General features: G+C 36.5%; 3 protein-coding genes across 6 annotated transcripts; all 3 read left to right on the top strand.

Moving 5' to 3' along the window:
- Nucleotides 1-1338: 1338 nt before the first annotated feature.
- Nucleotides 1339-5877, top strand: LOC122304828 (DNA-directed RNA polymerases II and IV subunit 5A-like). Of its 3 annotated transcripts, none has more exons than XM_043117096.1 (5): nucleotides 1339-1506; nucleotides 2046-2253; nucleotides 3460-3639; nucleotides 4227-4340; nucleotides 5482-5877. In XM_043117096.1, exons 2-5 carry the CDS (start codon nucleotides 2053-2055, stop codon nucleotides 5605-5607), a joined length of 621 nt encoding a protein of 206 aa, XP_042973030.1. In that variant the 5' UTR covers nucleotides 1339-1506; nucleotides 2046-2052; the 3' UTR covers nucleotides 5608-5877. The 3 variants fall into 3 exon arrangements, with proteins under 3 accessions (XP_042973030.1, XP_042973028.1, XP_042973027.1); XM_043117094.1 differs by having other exon boundaries at nucleotides 1365-1506; nucleotides 1997-2253; XM_043117093.1 differs by having other exon boundaries at nucleotides 1376-1536.
- Nucleotides 5878-6983: 1106 nt separating this feature from the next.
- LOC122304825 (rRNA N6-adenosine-methyltransferase METTL5) lies at nucleotides 6984-15399 on the top strand. 2 transcript variants are annotated; one of them, XM_043117090.1, is made up of 10 exons: nucleotides 6984-7262; nucleotides 7343-7399; nucleotides 7751-7848; nucleotides 8323-8392; nucleotides 8669-8717; nucleotides 14183-14271; nucleotides 14356-14403; nucleotides 14538-14612; nucleotides 14866-14925; nucleotides 15131-15399. In XM_043117090.1, exons 1-10 carry the CDS (start codon nucleotides 7203-7205, stop codon nucleotides 15239-15241), a joined length of 717 nt encoding a protein of 238 aa, XP_042973024.1. In that variant the 5' UTR covers nucleotides 6984-7202; the 3' UTR covers nucleotides 15242-15399. The 2 variants fall into 2 exon arrangements, with proteins under 2 accessions (XP_042973024.1, XP_042973025.1); XM_043117091.1 differs by lacking the exon at nucleotides 14538-14612 and having other exon boundaries at nucleotides 6990-7262.
- Nucleotides 15400-18167: 2768 nt separating this feature from the next.
- LOC122304885 lies at nucleotides 18168-18680 on the top strand. The gene has a single exon (XM_043117149.1). The coding sequence runs from the start codon at nucleotides 18168-18170 to the stop codon at nucleotides 18678-18680; it is 513 nt and encodes a 170-aa protein (XP_042973083.1).
- The last annotated feature ends 370 nt before the right edge of the window (nucleotides 18681-19050 follow it).

Below are 19050 nucleotides of genomic sequence, written 5' to 3'. Positions count from 1 at the left end.
GTTAAAAAAATCTAAGGTTGATAGCTTGTGTATTCAAAAGGATGTAGCTAAGAAGAAATATGCTAGTCTTTAAAGGAAAGTTTGAAAGTCTTGGTAAATTGCTATAGGAATGATGGAATTGGAGAATTTTCAACAAGCTCAACTGAGTAAGAAAGAGCAATCAGTAGGGACAACTTAGACTAGAAATGGGGTTAGATGGGTAAAATCTGAAGTTGGTTGGTATGAGGTGAATTGACATGGTGCACTAGATGTGGAAAAGATAGTGATGGGTGGAGGTATAGTGGTAAAAGGAATTGGGAGGGGGAGCTGGTGGCTTCTACAAATTTTTCACTGAGATTTATATGTAACCCACTACAAGTAGAAATTTTGGTACTTGAAAGAGCTATAAAATTGAGAAATAGATATGCAACAAGTAATCTTTGATGGGGTTATACTACAAGTGGTTAATGATATGAAGAAAAGAGAGGAGAACTGGTCTTGGTATGGATATGTTGTAGAAGATATTAAAGACTTCTTTTGTCAAGAAGAGGTAAGGAAGATCCAGTTTGTACCAAGAGAAGGAAATCAAGCAGTACGGGCCTGTCTAGGATTGCAGTGGGAGGTCTAAAAAGTGTGGTAGAATAGTTTAAAATGCTTAAATAACAAAATTTATCTGTTTGGTAGTTTTATATTAAAGTAATTCTAAATTAAGAAAAAACAGAAAATTACGTTTCAATAAAAGCAGCATCAAAGTTGATGCTTTTTGTTAGAAGCACTTAAGAAAAAGTAGTCCATATTTTACCATGCTATATACATTACAAAATGACCCTCATCATTTTAATACAATGACAACTTTACCTTTTTATTATAATATTTGATTTTTAGCAAGTATAGGCCTTTTTATTTCATTTTTATGTCAATTTGTTTCCAAATAAGTTTAATATGTTTGAAAGTGTTTTAGATATATAGATCTCAAATAATGAATAGTTTTTTAATAACAAAACTTATTACGTTAAGTTCTAAATTATAAGTTTTAAATTAAAAATAATATTTTCTATCATAATCTTAAATATGCACTACATCACCGTACTAGCATTAGATTATGACGAGGAACTAGTGTAGCTAGAGGAGGGACGGAGTGAGATTATGCAATGTATTAATCACGAAAAGCAATGTATTGATTTCTAAGTCAATGATGATGATTATCTTTTGATTAAAAATAAAATAATATTAGATATGGGTAAATGTCTTATAATTTTTTTTAAAAATATTAATATTAAAATCTTATTATTATTATTTTGTATAAATATCGTATTTATTATTTTTCTAAATAAATTATGGAAGACCTGCGCATTAAAATTTCGGGGTAGACAATACTCTATTCGGTAGCCCTAATTTCATTTTCCCCTTTTCCCCACATCTCCCTTCCACTCCCGCACCCACCCACCCACGATCTTCCCCTCCCTTTCTGCATTTTCAAACAGCTGCTGCTACAATCATCGTCGACGCGAGGCGCTGCCACTGCTGGTAAGCTCATCTCTCTCTCTACACTTGAAGGTAAGAAATCCCCCTGTACTTACCCTATGCCGTCCCTCTCCCTCTCTTTATAAAAGGTGTTTCTTTTCTATTTCCGAGCTTTAAGAGTCCGTCCTGGTATCCCCCCTTTGTCTCTACCTCTCGTTTTCTTTTTCCTGAGCATCTCTCTCGCTGTCTCTGTTTCTGGGTGGCAAAAGTCCTCCGAGACTTGGTTTGTAGGTTAGAGAAAATCGGGTTTGTACGTTGCTAGTACGGTTCTTAATTAACAACTCGAATAAACATACTTATGTACATTTAAAACTCTACGCATTAATAATCACTTAGGAGTTGGATGGTGCTTTAAGGCTCTTTAGGGTCAAATGGATTTTTTGGATTTGTCATTTTTTTAATTAGCCTTTGCCATGTATTGCTAAAAAATAGTATACAGATTCAGAAATGTTGCTCAATGAGATTACGTGTAATATTTTTTCAAAAAATGTAGATTTTTGTGGATGATTGCAAATAATAACCTCCCATCCAAAACTTATCAGCGAAGCAATGACGCTGTCGGAAGAGGAAATCACTAGGCTGTTCAGGATCCGAAGAACGGTAATGCAAATGCTGAAGGACCGGGGTTATTTTGTTGGGGACTTTGAGATTGACATGACCAAAGAGCAGTTCAAGGATAAATACGGTGAGAGCATGAAAAGGGAAGACCTTGTTATCAATAAAGCCAAGAGAAATGATAGCTCTGATCAGGTACTTATTCGATCAATTGTCTTTGTTGTTTGATGGTTACTATTATTCTTCTTGATGTCTTTGAGTGAGTTTTGATGAGGGGTAGGAAGGTGGAAGAAAGGAATAATGTGGACAATTCAAACAAGAGGAGAGGAAAAGGAGAGCAATACTCAACCTAGTATCTACAATCTGAAGTGGATAATGATTTACAATTTTTCAATCCCACTCCTACGTACACTACGTCGAGCATGAACTCCTATACAACTTCCATTTATATGAAGAAAAACTCCTATGATTTTCAACATTAGGTACAACGTACTAGGTAGTCGTTTTATTCATAAACTACAACTTACTAGGAGAAAATAATATTTATATTAATGCTCATGAACTTAGATAGCTTAATTCAACCTACAATTCCCTATGTGCTTGAGCTTTGCCTACTTCTATAAATAAAATTTCTTGATTACCTCTCAAAAAAAAAATTCAACCTCCAATTCTAGTCTAGGAAACTTATAGTCTTCAATATAGCTGCCCAAGCGTCATTTGTGACATGAATTGCCCATCTGGACAGCATCATTTTTTCTATTGCAGTAGGTGTAGTCTTTTTTTCACGTCATAAATGTAGATGTGACTGACAGACTGCTTCCTTTCACCCGTTGTTCATTTGTTAATCACACTCCAATCTAGTATTAATGGTTAAGCACGACGGAATATTTTTTTAATGGGTTGAAGGGCTGGGGTAGATTCCCCATTTCTGATGGCACATGGTGCAATTAAAAGTTCAGAGGGTGGATGATGTGATATGTGTTAAGAGTTGTGGCTATAATGTGTTTTATTGTTGAATATGAATTGGTTTTGGATAGGAATGATTCTGTGAACCTTTTATAACTAGGAAGCAAAAATTTCCAGATATGAGTGCGACATATGCTACAATGTCAACTTGGTCAAACATTTTCTTGTTATATTCTGTGTTTGCTAGATTTCTGATTGCCACTTTGATCCGTTTTGGTATGGCCGGTTGATGTTTCAGTCTTTTGTTTTTTTTTCGTCGTGTAGCTGGTTTGAGGTTTAGAGAAGTAGAGCCAGATCAATTTGTATGATTTATCTGTCCTATGCACGAAGTTTCTTTATATTTGTTTTGAATATATACTTGAGTGCTTAGATGCTTCTCATGTATTCTTTGCCGCATTCTTTTCTTTGTCTTATTGCTTGTTTCTTGGGTGCCAGATCTATGTTTTCTTCCCTGACGAACAAAAGGTTGGTGTAAAGACAATGAAGACTTATTCCCAGCGCATGAAGTCGGAGAATGTTTTCAGGGCAATCTTGGTGGTTCAACAAAATTTGACTCCCTTTGCTCGGAGCTCTATAAGTGAGATTTCAACAAAATTCCACCTTGAGGTTTTCCAGGTGAAAGTGCTTGCTTTGATGATGTTTTAACGACAAAACTGCAGATGTCAATTTTTTACTAGCATCTTGCATATATGTTGTTTTCTTACTCAAGGCATCCCTAGTATCATAAAACTTGTTTTCTTACTCAAGGCATCTCCAAAGGGCCTTTGAGGTCCTTATCATTTATGTACTTAAGTGAACATGTCAAGCTTACTAATTTGATCGCTCTTATAACTTGATTTTTGAAGAAATTTTGGCTGAACACAGGCTATAGTCTTCATTGTCATATTTTCTTTTCTTTTACACTCATCCATTAACAGCATCATTGTTATTATTAATCTGAAGATGTGACTTTATTCTAAAAGTGAGTATGTTTAGAGATCTTCATGACATATGAACTGTTGCCTTTTATGTCTGTGCGGTGTTACTTGGTGGCATTCAATTTGCTTGCTACCTGTGGCACATTTCCAAGCTCGGTGTAAATATTCTTCTGATTCTTATCTCATTATTGCCTTACTATGCAGTGATGCTAATTGCATCTGCAATTATTGGCATTCATCCTGAACTTAGTGGAAGATAGTTTGCTAATAAGTCTCTTTATACAGGAGGCAGAGTTGTTGATAAACATTAAAGAGCATGTTCTTGTTCCTGAGCATCAAGTACTTACAAATGAGGAGAAGAAAACTTTGCTGGAGAGATACACTGTGAAAGAAACACAGGTAAGTATATGTTGGCATTGCATTTATAAGTTGCAGATATTTGGAAATGATGGGTGTATCATTGTTAGCATCTAAATCTTGTTTGTTTGACATGGTTATTATTGCACAAAATTAGTTTTTGAGCATCAATTTTGTGCTAGAAATTGGTTAGTCTGCAACCATATTAGTTTGAAATACAGTATTGCTTTGGAATCCTAGGTTCAGAACAGAGCCAATTATTTTAAATTGAAGTTTTGGGTCTCTGGCCATGTAAGTTCCCACCAAGTCAGATTGACTCTGGTTGTTTGCAGTGTTCTCTATGCATGGCACCACTGGCTATGATCTATCTCTATACCCAAAATGTCTGCTTGGCCACTGATAATTCTCAAACGAGAATTTTGAGTTTTAAGATTAAATATTAAAATATTGTATTTTAAGAACGTAATGAGAGACTCTTTGAGGACCATGAACGTTCCTTGGAAGATTTTAGGAGTTTTTTTTGGAAGACTCTATTTATGTGGGCTATTGGGTTGGATTTAAATGGGCTTAGTTTTCATGATTTTCTTGTAACTGTTACTAGTTCTTAAAAAGGTGTATGCTTTTGTATACCTCTAGTGTATTTGGGCTAAGCCTATCCTTTTATCAATGAAATATCATATTACTTATCAAAAAAAAAAAATATTATTATTGTATTGGGATTTGAAAAAGTTAAGAAAAAATTAAATTGTTTATTATATTTTGTATGGGGATTTGAGAAAGTTATAATGATGAGATGAGAATTTTATGTTTGAGATGAAAATTTCTTGTGGCCAAACACAACCTTAAATCTCCCGAAGTCTACTCCAAGAAGTAAACGTTACAAAGCCAAGTTATGAACTAGTATCTAGGATGGAGGATTTGATGTGCGTATTTTGAGGCATGTTGACAATAAGTATGCATGGTTTTGGTTAAAGGCTACTTGTGGATCTTGCCAAAACTTTAGCTCTAATCTATTACAATTACTAAGGCACGCAAGCCAACATTCTTTGGGGAAAGATTGGTGAATTCCTTGAACACATCGAGATTGGGATACTGTCTTATGAAAATGTATAATACTGTTTCTGTTGCAAATCTTATCTTATTCTGATATTTGTGGTCTATGTTATGTCTGGATTGAATTCAGCTGCCTCGTATGCAAGTGACTGATCCCGTCGCGAGATATTATGGGCTGAAGCGTGGACAAGTTGTGAAGATTATCCGACCAAGTGAAACAGCTGGTCGATATGTCACTTACCGATATGTTGTGTAAATATTTTTTGACAACTTGGCAACTGCTTAGGAAAGGGTTTGAAACTGTACTCGAGTTGACACTACACTTTGCCTTAGTTAAAAGTTAAAACGGCTGGGATCGATTAAACTTGATAGTTTTTTAATGGAGGTTTTTAGCAGACAACTCCTGAATTCATCTCCCACGGTAGTGCATCCAATTGTGTGCTCTGTGTTGGTAGTATGTAATGCGGTTGGTATTTTCTAGTTTCTAGCATCTTAAATTACTGGACTTTTGTATGCTTGTTTTTAATTTTATTGTTTATAGTATCATTATTATTAGTGTTATATTTATAAAGTCGAAGGAAATTAGGGGGGAAAATCTCGTTTTTTATTTTTTTTGATAAGTAAATAAAAAAAAAAAAATCTCGTTTATTCCGAAAGTATAATAATGGAAGTTGTGGACCTTGTTGCAAGTCGTGTGTGATGTGTGGGAACTTTTAATTTCTTTAGCACGGTGCCATTCTCCTCTTTTTAGACACATGGGAACGGGTGGATTAGAATCTTGTAATTGTTAGGTAATGGTTATAATTTATAAATGATAATCATATATTTAGATTTTGATGTAACAAATGTTGTTGTGTCGAATTTTGTGTCATGGTTTAGACTTGAAATACTCCTAATAAATCAAAGCTAGTAAACATATTCAAAAACTAGTGACTAGGAGGACGTTTTATTGGGAGCTAATTTACTTGCCATTAACCTTAAATATTGGAGTTTTTTGTTTATAGAAAAATGAAAGTTTCTCGGAAATTGTTATAAGCAATGAACATAACGGGTCCAAGTATCAGAAATTGTAATAAGCAATTAACATAACAGGTTAATAGAGAAATGATATTTGTATATATGAATTTTTTTTAAAAAAAATAAATTTTTTAATAATAAATTTTAATTTTTTTAAAATAAATATTATTCTTTTACATATTTTACGACTTTATATAACATATTATATATATATATATGACTATTGCCTTAGAAAGCAATAAGCAACGACGAACCAAAAAATTTATTTTTTGCCATTAATTAGGTTTTCACTTCCAATTCTATATATAATACATTTTTATAATTTATTTATGAATACAAATATCAGAATAGGAAGTTAAGTACTGTTTGGCCATTTGAATTTTTCATCTTAAATATAAAATTTTTATCTCATCATTATAATTTTTTTAAATCTCTATACAAAAGATAATAAACAATTTAACTTTTTCTTAATTTTTTTAAATTTTAAAATAATAATAATATTAAAATATAATATAATAATATTTTAATATTTAATCTTAAAATTCAAAATTTTTATCTGAAAATTGTCTGTCGCCCAGCATAGAAGGCAAATATTGGTGCACAATCAGAGTTGGAAATCGGAATAGGTTAAAAAACAGCTTCGACTCTCACTTTAAAAGGAGAAGAAGAAGAACAACAAAATAAAACCTCCTCCAACAATGCAGAGTCGGCACTTTTTACCATTAGTTAGGTTTTTCTTCCCACTTTAGTCTGCAGCATATTTTCACTCTCTTTCCGTTTCCCTGCTTGTTCCTGTGCGGGTGTTTCGTTGAAGGATTCTTCTCCACCCGAAAGATGAAGCTGAAGCAACTAGAAGGCCTCCTTGGTGAGCTTCAACAGTTCTCCAACCCAAAGGTCTCTCTCTCTCTCAAACACGAACAGAGCGCTGTATCTCAATCACCTATGATAAGCCCGTGTGAATTTCCCCGTTGTAGGTGGAGCTGGAGCAATACCCTACTGGACCGCACATTGCCTCTCGCATGCTCTTCACTGTATCACTCTCACCCCCCTATTCGCGTTTTCCCTTTTAACTGTTCTAAAATGTCAGTAGCTCATTGTTCCTTCGCTATCTTTCTTTACTTTGCTTCAAACTCTGCGTCTAACAGTTCCTTGTTCTTTTTCTAATCTGAATCTTTGTCGATAATGCCTATTTTCTATTGAAGTATAAGCTATTTCACAATCGATTGGCAAAAGTAACTTTCAAGTTCTAAAATAGAAATTGAAGTGAAAAACTGATTTTCATAAGCATTTGTTTGTTGCTTAATTAATATGGCTCCACGTTGTTATCGTATTTTCTGCCTTTTGTTTTTGCTTTGGCTTGTAAAATGATTGAAACATATCAGGCCGAGAATTCTTTTGAGGATGTGAGCAACAAGGTAGTGGCTGATTTCGGTTGTGGCTGTGGTACATTAGGTGCTGCGGCAGCTCTCTTGGGTGCGGAGTAAGTAGCCTTATCTCTTCTTTTTGTTTTTCCCTTCTTCAATTCATTTTGGTTGCTGAGGTTTTTGCTGTGATTTAAGGAATGCATTCGTAAATGAATGTTATATAGCCAATAATTATGGTTGGATTTTCTCATCCATTTTAACCATTCCTTTTTTAAAAAAAAAAAAAAAAAAAAATTAACCATTCCTTATCACCCTTTTGAACCATCCTTATAAAAAAAAACCCTTGTTAACCATTTGGTTATCTCTCTATAGTATCTTGGGCTGTATGTTCTATTAATCAAGGCCCCATTTGCTCTTTTGTTACCACCAGAATAAGACATTGTTTCACCTCTTCTGGTTGTCTTCACAATCCACTTAAGTTGGGAACGTTGACACTATTAAAATTGATGCAAATGCTGTTGGTCTTCCGGATGATGGTTTCTCCATTTGTGTAGATTTGTACTGCTCTTAACTTCGTTTGCTTTGAATAGACATGTTATGGGCATCGACATTGATTCACAAGCTCTTGAATTAGCATCAATAAATGCAGAGGATCTTGAGGTATCTTCTTTTTCTTGTTTTTGATTGGTTGTGATGTTAATAGGTTTTGTTTTCTTGTCGTGTTTCTTCAAGGAATTGGAGATGCAAGAATGGAAAGGGCTCAGTCCACTATTTTGTTTTATTTATAGTTGTTTATCTTCAAATCAGTCTTTTCGTCGTGTCTCTACTTTTGTAGCCACTTATCAATGAGATTATGAACTCCTTAATTAGATATGTTTTGCACTAGTGGTTATTCAACTAATGGACTGTTGCTTCGATAATATTTTGAACCTGCAGCTGGACATTAATTTTATTCAGTCTGACATCAAGAACTTAGGATGGAGAGGTAACAATTTTATGAACAGAAAATTGAAGCTAAATGTGATGGTTAGCACTTATAATTTGCTAAAATTCTTCCTGCAGGATGCAACAGTAATGGAGTGAAATATATTCTTTTCTATTTTTGTGTAAATTCAGTTGGCATTTGCTCTTGCTGGAAACAACTAGTTTCCATAGTTTGAAGTCTAGAAGGTTTGCAACAAAATAGTTTCAGTCACCTAGAGTGCCTTTGTTTAATTTATAGTGCTGCAACTCCACATAGTATTTCTTTGGATTTCATATAGAATTCCATGATTTCAAGTATAAGGAACTGGTCCTGTAGAACTTTTGCTATAATCTTCTGCCTGCAGAAACATTGCTGGAGTAGTTTGGGAGAGAACAGTGTGGCCTGTCATAGGTGGCACCATGCATGGTTTATTTTTCTACTAGAGTTCAGGATGAGAATTGTTTTTATGTCCTCAAGAGGCTCTGTAGGTAGTTATTTATTGGCTGGGTTATGCACTGGAAAGCTAGTGTTACTCTCTCTCTCTCTCTCTCTCTCTCTCTCTCTCTCTCTCTGTGGGTTGGGTGGAGATGTAATTAATGAAGTTGTAAAAAAAGTGATGACATTGAAAAATAGTTTAATTGCTGAATAATACATTTTTAGCTCATAATGATCTCATAGAAGAGGACTCACTCTAGCTAGGACTGGTGAAGGAAGAGAGAACTATGTCTATTGAGCCAAAGCGACTGGAGCAAGGGAGCAACTGTGTTGAAGAAAGATACAGATGGAGCACCAACTGTTTGATGATATTTCAGAATGAGAAATTTCCTCTTATAGTATACATAAAACTCTAAACACTACACACACAAATTAGTGTGTACGGTGATGAATATATAGAAAAAGTAAAGCTTTACAGAATGCCTATGATTGGGACACATCACTATGTTTGTTACACTGCAAATCTTCCTGCATATTCTTCTTGCTTTTGAAAGATTGTTGTGAGCGACCTTTTGGTAATTTGACTGCCTTAATTTCCCCCTGCGATCCAAGCATCACTGGAACAATTGTGAGGCTTGATCGAAGCTGTGAAAATCAAGGAGCTAAGAGAGGTTTAGTCATGATGTTCACAAGCTGGTCTTTGTTGGAAATAAAAGATTCTTGTAAAGCTTTGGCTGCCACTCATTCCCGAACAAAATGATAGTCTAACTCCACGTGTTTTGTTCTTGAATGCATAACGGGATTGAGGGAAAGGTATGTGGCTCCAAGATTGTCGTACCAAAAAATGGGTGGAGCAGGGAGCTAAATGCCAAGTTCTTGCAACAATGATTGGAACCAAATAACTTCACAAGCAGTATTAGCAATAGATTTATACTCGGCTTCCGTAGAAGACCGAGTGACAATGGGTTATTTTTTTGAACACCATGAAATTAAGTGACTGCCAAAGTAAATACAAAAACCTCCTATGGAGTGACGATCATCTGGACATCCAGCCTAGTTGGCATCAGAGAAGGCATCAACTTTATATGATGAAGATGAAGAGAAACATAAACCAAAGGTGTAGGTATGATTAAGATAATGAAGAATACGCTTGACAACCTTCCAGTGGGGAAGACGAGGACAATGCATATATTGGCAAACACGATTAACCGCAAAAGAGATATCTGGTTTAGTAAAGGCCAGATATTGGAGGCTTCCTACAACACTTCTATACTAGTGAGGATCATTAAATGTAGGTTCATCTAAGGCTGTTAATTTTTCAGAAACGGACAGGAGTATTCACCTGTAAAATCAAGATTAAAAAGCAAAGATGAATCGAAAGCTAAACAAGTAAAACCAAGATTAAGAAGCCTATCACTTAACTTAGCAAACTAGGCCCTAGGGGTCTGTTTCAATCTGTAGATAGACTTTTTCAACTTAAAAACATGTGTCAAGAAGTCAGGATTCACGAAATCGGGAGGTTGCTTCATGTAGACAGCCTCCTCAAGGCCACCATGTAGAAAAGCGTTCTGTATATCAAGTTGACGCAGCAACCAATTTGATGTAACAGCAAGTGAAAGCAAAAGGCAAATGGTGACTGGTTTCACAACCGGATTGTAGGTTCCATGGTAGTCCAAACTAGATTTCTGATGAAACCCTTGAGCAACAAGGTGAGCCTTGCAACGCTCAAGGGAACCGTCAGCTCTGCGTTTAGACTTTAGAATCCACTTGGAACCAAGAATGTTATAGGTCAGCGTGGAAGGAACAAGATCCCAAGTTTGATTGTGAAGAAGGGCATCAAACTCGGTAGCCATGGTAGTGCGCCATTCAACTTACTTGGAAGCTTCTGAAAACGAAGTCGGTTCTTTGGGAACAGAGAGAGACGAGGATTTTTGAGATAGTGTGTAAGTGGTAAGGGAACCCGAGGGTTTACTGGTAGGCCACATAATCGTCCCGTCAGTTCGACGGCGAGGGCACAGGGTATTAGTCTTGGACCTTGTAAGCATGGGATGAGTGGAAGAGAGAGGAAGTTTATCATGGGAGGAAGGAGGAAGGTCCACAGACTCGGGTTGAGAGGCATTGTAGGGTAAAGGAGATGAGGAAACGGCAGAGAGATGATCTTGTGAGGATACGATGGAATTAGGGTTAGAAGGAGATGAAGTAGGAGAATTGGGTTGGATTATAGGAGTAGTTAGGGCTGGGAGGAAGAAGAGAGAGTGGGATAGGTGCATTGGGCTGTGTATGAGAGGAAGAGATCGAATCAACTTGTTGGTTAACGAGAGAAGAAACGGATTGGGACGCAAATGGGAAAGTGGTCTCATAAAAAATCACATCCCTAGAAATATAATTGCAGCCCATGGGAATATGGAGACAAATGTACCCTTTGTGATCTGGGCTATAGCCCATGAATACACAGGGCTTGGTTCTGTAATCCAATTTATGTTGGTTAAAGGGCTTGAGATTGGGCCAACATGAGGACCCAAAAACTTTAAAAAATTTATAATCAGGAGGGTGACCCATTAAAACCTCAATAGGTGACTTATTTTGCAATAAAGGAGTTGGCATAGAATTAATCAAAAAGGTGGCATTTTGAAATGCTTGGGCCCAAAAAGAATGAGGAACTGATGCATGAGATAAAAGGGATAATCCCGTTTCGACAATACGACGGTGTTGACGTTCCACACTAATATTTTGTCGATGAGAGTGTGGACGTGTGACCCGATGAGTTATGCCACAAGACTGAAAAATATTTTTAAGGGGACGAAATTTCCCACCCCAATCAGTTTGAACCGACAATGGTGGTATTAAAAGTGTTGCTCACATATCGAAGAAAAGTCAACACTAAAGTAGTGACATTAGATTTCATTTGCATAGGGAAAAACCATAAATATTTTGAATAATCATATGCTAAGGAAAGATAATAGCGCATGCCATGCATGGAAGGCATTGGGGCAGGACCCCAAACATCAAGAAATAGCAATTCAAATGGGCGAGTTGAGCGTGATGAGGTGAGCGGGTGAGGTAGAACATGAGCCTTGGCATTACAGCAAGCAGGACAATGAGTTATTGAAGTAGAGCTTGTAAACGGAAGATTAAAATGTCGAAGAATAAAAGAGGTAGTGCGAGGAGAAGGGTGACCCAATTTGGAGTGCCAAAGATGTGAAGAGGTTCTAACACCAAGAAAAGCTAGAGGAGAAGAGGAGGTCACTGCACTTGATGATAACGCATAGTGGCCATCTTCAACGTGACCCCGAAGGAGTACTTCCCAGGAACATGAATCCTTCACAAGAAACAAATCAGAATGAAATTCAAAGAAAACTTTATCACTACAAAATCGACATACGGAAAGAAGATTTCTAGATATAGAGGGAACATGAAGTAAATTATGCAAGAGAGAATTGCCAGATGTGGTCGGTATTTGGGCATATCTGAGATGGTGAATTGGGAGTGTTGAGCCATCATAGATGCAAACTTGGTCAGGTCCTTGATATGGCTTCGACTCCAAGTTGAGATTATTGAATTCTGAAGTGAAGTGATGAGAGGCAGCAGTATCGGGGTACCGGGTAGTGTTAGAGGGTGACGGAGCAGAGAGAGATGTGTAATTAGTTGTAAGAGGTGTGGAAAAAGGTGGTGGATATGGGGTGGTAAGGCGATGATAACAGGTCAAGGCAGTGTGACCAAATTTCTGGCACACTTGACATTGTGGGCAAGTATCTGGACGTGGGGAGGAAGAATTGAACTGTGATGAAGAAGTACAAGGAGTGAAGGGGGAACCACGACCATGGCCTCGTCTACCTCCACGAGATGGAGCACGATCACGAGTGGGTTGTTGGGAAGGAGAATACCAAGTGGTGTTATGAGCAGCAAGAGAGGTATTAGAAAGTAGAGTTTGGGTTTGATGAGCGATACGAGACTCATGATTTAGTAGATAGTTGTAAAGTTGGTGAGGAGAGATGAGATCGGGACGAGTGGTAAGGGAGGTAACCAGAGATCCGTACTCTGTACCTAGACCCGCAAGCAAGTAAATGGAAAATTCTGAGTCACAGAGTGCATGACCAGCGGCATTCAAGGTAGCAGCAAGTGACTTGGCTCTGTTATAGTAATCAGAAACTGATTCAAGACCCTTCTTCAAGGTGGCTAACTGAAATTGTGTGTGAACCTCCAAAGAGGTTCTGGAGAGTATTCCAGATTTCAGAAGAAGTGGTACAGCCAAGAACTTGACCGAGGACAGAGTCTGAAAGGGACGAATTAAGGATAGACATAATGAGTTTATCTTGCAAAATACATTTGGTATGCTCTGGGTTAGGAGTATTGTTAATGGAAGGAGGCATGGGGAGAGAACCATCAACATATCTGTACAATTGATGGCCCTGCAAGAAGGGAACAATCTGAGCTTTCCATAGAAGGTAATTATCTATGGTAAGCTTGATTGTAATGAAATGAGATGCAATAGTAAGAAGATTTGTGGTGGGTGTTTAGTCGGATGAAGCCATGGGAGGGGAAAGAAGGAAACGCGGGAAGAAGAAGGATGCGATTCCTGGTTAGGCTTGTGATACCATGTTGAAGAAAGATAAAGATGGAGCACCAACTGTTTGATGATATGTCAGAATGAGAAATTTCCTCTTACAGCATGCATAAAACTCTAAACACTACCACACACAAATTAGTGCGTACAGTGATGACTATATAGGAAAAGTAAAGCATAACAGAATGCCTATGATTGGGACACGTCACTATGTTTGTTACAATGCAAATCCCTGAATATTCTTCTTCCTTCTGGAAGATTGTTGTGAGCGACCTTTTGGTAATTCGACTGCCTTAATAAACTCTGACCAGTCCTCTGATTAGGAAGCTGAAGACTTGGGGACTTAGCTTGGATCAGCATTTCACCATCTGAGAATGAAACAATGAAAAAATATATTTTAGTTTAAAAATAATAAATTTTAAAACAATACAAAATATTATAGTGTTTTCTTGAATTGTTTGTTCCTCTTATTTTCTTGATTATTTAGGTCAAATTGTTGATACTGTTGTAATGAATCCTCCATTTGGGACCCGGAAGAAGGGCGCTGATATGGATTTTCTGTGTGTGGCTCTGAAGGTAAATATCATGAATGATCCCTCCACTTTTATGTTTGAAATGCATCTGAGCAATATATATTCTGTATATTGCTTGTTCTGTCAGGTTGCTTCTCAAGCAGTTTATTCCTTGCATAAGACCTCAACAAGAGATGTGAGTAATATCTTTTGTGATTCCAGCTATTTGATTTAATGCTCAACATAATTTTCCAACCTTACATGGTTGATAGGGCTTTATAGCAGTGTAATCATCCAGTTACTTATCAAAAAAAAAAAATGTGCTATTAGAGAAGCGTTTCCTGTATTAGATACTTGGAGGGGTTGGAGACGATTTCTGATGTTGGCGTATGTGTATACCATAAGGTAGCCAGTTATAAGGAAAGGATGATTCTCTATAGTGAATTATTGCTACGTACTTCAAATGTGTTTTTACTTGTAATTTCTTAACCTTTTGCAGCCTGCATCTGACTCTTTTAGAAAAGAACTACAACTGAACCTCAAAACCCCATAATCAACTGTATAATCAGTCCCTTAAACGTCTCTACAAAAATATTTTAGACCATATAATGTGGATCGGGTATTATGCAGTGGCATCACTTCTCTTTTGTCATTGCAGCATATCAAAAGGGTAGCCTTGCGGGACTTAAATGCTAGCAGTGCGGAGGTTTTATGTGAGGTGGGTGAAGATGGCTTTGTTTAGTGATGATAACTAGATGATGTTTCCACTAATTATGTTGCAAATTGTTATAACCTTATTTTCTACCGAACCATTCTATACTACGAATACATTTTTTACTGTATATCATTCTGTCACGCCAGTGTGATGGGTAAGAATGAGTTGGTGTGGATGTGATATTTGTGTTATGTTTTCTTTCTTTCAGCTCCGGTTTGATGTACCACAGCTATACAAATTTCATAAGAAAAAGGAAGTAGACGTTGCTGTCGATCTCTGGCGATTTGTGCCCAAAGGTAATCAAGGAAAGGGCACCTAGCATCACATCAAATCAGGCACAAGTTAGATCATAGCGAATGAATATGTATGTAAAATAGATGCTGCAATGTGTGAATTTTATCCGTCCAATTTTATTGAGTTCCTTTAGATACATGTATTGTGAAACAAATGAAATAAAATCATTTATAGTTTTATTTCCCTCGGCTCCTAAGTTTGTTAGAGATTGTATAGCTTCTCTATACCAAATTTATGCTGTCCCTTGAGAATATCGGGAAATTAATTTAGTAGTTTTCTGAAACGGCTATGCTCAAGTTTACCACTCACTACTCATACCTTCATTCTCTAAGTTTAATTGAGATAGATCATCTCAGGGAAGAGGTTTTTATTCAAACTAAGTATCATTACATGTATAAAAAGGATCCTAATTTGTGGGGAACAAGATTGGGTATAATGGCCTTACTTCTTAACTTCTGCTTTTAACGGCTTTAGCTATTTATGAGTTGGTGTATACACGCAACACTCACTATAATACTACGTATTTTTATAATAATATGTTTAGTATGTCAATAAACAAGCTTGCATGTAACAGTTTTTCCAGCATTATATCCTCCATTTTCTCTGAACCTGCACAGGAAAGTTTTGCAGATTAAAGTTAGAAGTCTTTTTGTGTTCGTAATACCCTCCGTATTCCCATCTATTGTAGTAGGAATATTCAAAATGACTAATGAGGGCCAAATTTACAGGCATATGTAACACCTATACACGAAAACGTAGGAGTCAATTTTCATGATGGGCCACGTTAGATCACCCTCATCCAACCTCCCTATCCTTGTAGCTGCCACCAAACCATGTTCCATGGGCTTCCCTCACATCTTTGCTTCATGCTGAAGTAGGTGTGTTTTTATCCCTCTGATGCTTCAGTTCCTGTTTTTGCATTTTCGACTGTTTCCCCAAGGGTGAACAGGACAAACCTCCTGACTTTAATGTTCTCCCCAACTGCAGCTACAGATTGTATTTACAAAAACCTTCAGCAAAGTGCTGTCATTCTTAATGAAAGGCTGTTTTAAAAGAGCCATCTCTCCAAGCCTTTTTGAGATCCTCCCCTCAATAATTCTCTCTCTAATGTTCTCGGGTTTTCATAACATGTCCTCTCTCTGCATCTCATGCTCTTTTTCCTTGATCACATGAATCTTCTCAACAATATCCTCAATGGATACGAATTGCGTAAGTGGGCTGGTCACAACTTGCATTGCCAGATCATCAACCAGCTCCTTGAATTCTCACCTGCACCCACAAAGTCAATCTCGCAGTTGACTTCAATTAGCACTCCCATGCGGGAATCATGAATGTGGGGCCTAATTCTGCCTTCAGCTGAAGGCCAGCTGGATTTCGTGTCAAAAGTTTAGCTGTGTAACGGATGCGGCAGACACTGTTACTGTTGGTGCCTGGTGGCCTGCCAAAGGAAATAGAACGAATTTAACATTCGTAAGGTATATAAGAAAAGAGCAATGTTACATTTAGTTATTTTTGCGTATTCTCTGCACATTCTATTGATATGATTGATTGGATTAATTTTTTTTTTAATATCCAACCAATCATATTACTAGAATACACAAAAGAGTGTACAAAAAAACTGCACATAAAATTTTTGATAAAAAAATGTCTACCTTCTTTTTAAAGTGAACTCTGAAAAAGAAACAATATATATTTGTTGGGCCACTAAGCTACTTCAAGAAGGAAGAATTTCCATTTTGTTAAAAGAAACATGCTCTGATGTAAACTGGGAAGAGTGAATAAAAATGTTCGTCACAACCAGATAATTTTAACAAAAATGCTGACCCATAAAGATCTATACAACTGAGGAATTTTTCAAGGATCGTGAACAGCATTGATTGCTCCAGATATTTTATTAAACATTTGCTGACACTAGGAATAAGAACTTATGCAAGATTTATTTGGTTCTTTTTCAATAATGGTAGTCTTGTGCCATAGAATTGGCGATCTTCAACTCATAAAACATCAACTTCTTTGCATTGTGCCATGTTTTGGTTCAAAATTTCATGGTAGTTTATCTAATTTTCTCCTGGAACATCTTCTCTTATTAGATACTGCACTTGGGGGCATGCAGCCACGTGCATGGCTAGTTCATCAGCCAGCTCCTTAAAAATGTCACCTCGAGAAAATCTGTCTCCCAGTTCACCTCTACCAAAGACACCAATCCTGCTATCATGGATATATGACCCTATCCTTCCTTCAGCAGTGGCTCTGCTTGCTTTTTCTTCTGCACTTGCCAAGCCTTTCTTTCTAAGGAACTCCGAGCATCCCCATTCGGATCCCCATAAAATTTCTTATAATTTATCTCAAAATCACATTCCTTCAAATTTATCCCTAAATTTTATTCATTTTTTAAAAACCTCATATATCTCATTCCTCATCCCCATCTCTATTATATTAAATAATATTTCTCTATTTTTTTTTATTACTTTTTTCTCTCTCTTCTATTTACAATCTTAACTACTAACTCTTTTGTCTTATTATCTTCTTTTCAAATTTCACTTTCTACTAAATATTTATACAATCTTGACTATTCAATATAGTATTATTTTTATAACCGAAATTCATATTATAAAAATAGTAATTTTTTTTAATATGTGCATTTTCTAACGTTATGGCCAATTTTTTTTACTTAGTACTCTTTATCAGTTTCTCTAATCGTAATATCTAGTTACGTGTTGATAATAAAAATTTTTGTCATTTCTGTAACGGTAATTTTTTTGTCATTTCTCCAACGGCACTTTTTTTGTCTTCTCTCAAATGGTAATATTTTTTGTCATATATGTAACGGTAATTTTTTCCTCTACAAATACGCATATTATTGGTATTCATATTCTTACAAACTCAAGTCTCATTTGATTTATGGAACCGAAATTCCTTCATCTCGTCTGATCTTCCACTCCCTTGATCAAATGACTCGTACTTTTTTTCACAAATTACTAACATACGTATCTTCTGAAGATGATAGCGATGTTGTTCTTAATGACGAGGCCGATAGACAGTCATCGAGGCATCATGGCAATCGCCAACGTCGTAAGTTTATTCGGCGTGATCATATTCAAGGACACGAGTGCCTATTTTGCAGTTATTTTACAGAAAATCCAATATATCCCTCGAATCTATTTCGAATGAGATTTCGGATGAGCCATCCCCTATTTCTCCATATTCTAAATGAGGTAGAGTTTTACGAGCCGTTCTTCATCCAGAAAAGAGATAATGCCGAAAGACTCAGTTTATCTTCTATGCAAAAGATAATTGCAGCACTTAGAATACTGGCATATGAGATTACTGGGGATTTTATGGATGAATACATACGTATTGGTGAAAACACTGTAATGGAGAGCCTCAAGAAATTTTCTAAGACAATAGTAAGTGTGTTTTTAGATGAATATCTACGGTCTCCAAATTTCAGTGATATTGCCTGATTGCTTACTGTTATTGAACAACAGGGATTCCCAGGAATGTTAGGAAGCATTGACTGCATGCATTGGAAGTGAAAAAATTATCCCGCAGCCTAGAAAGGTATGTAATCCTGCCACATTCGTGAACCAACTATTATTTTAGAAATAGTTGTTTCATATCATTTCTGGATATGGCATGCATTTTTTGGTATGTCCGATTCACATAACGATATTAATGTCTTAGAGATATCTTTTATTTTTATGGAACCTGTCCAAGGGCATGCTCCTCCAGTCAATTACACAATCAATGGCAACGACTATACTATGGGGTATTACCTTGCATACAGTATTTATCCCAAGTGGCAAACTTTTGTGAAGACGATTCCATCACCAC

Source organism: Carya illinoinensis, chromosome 3 (assembly GCF_018687715.1).
Source record: "Carya illinoinensis cultivar Pawnee chromosome 3, C.illinoinensisPawnee_v1, whole genome shotgun sequence".
NCBI lineage: Eukaryota > Viridiplantae > Streptophyta > Magnoliopsida > Fagales > Juglandaceae > Carya > Carya illinoinensis.
Note: the sequence above shows the minus strand (reverse complement) of the source record. Positions and strands in the feature narration are given on the sequence as shown.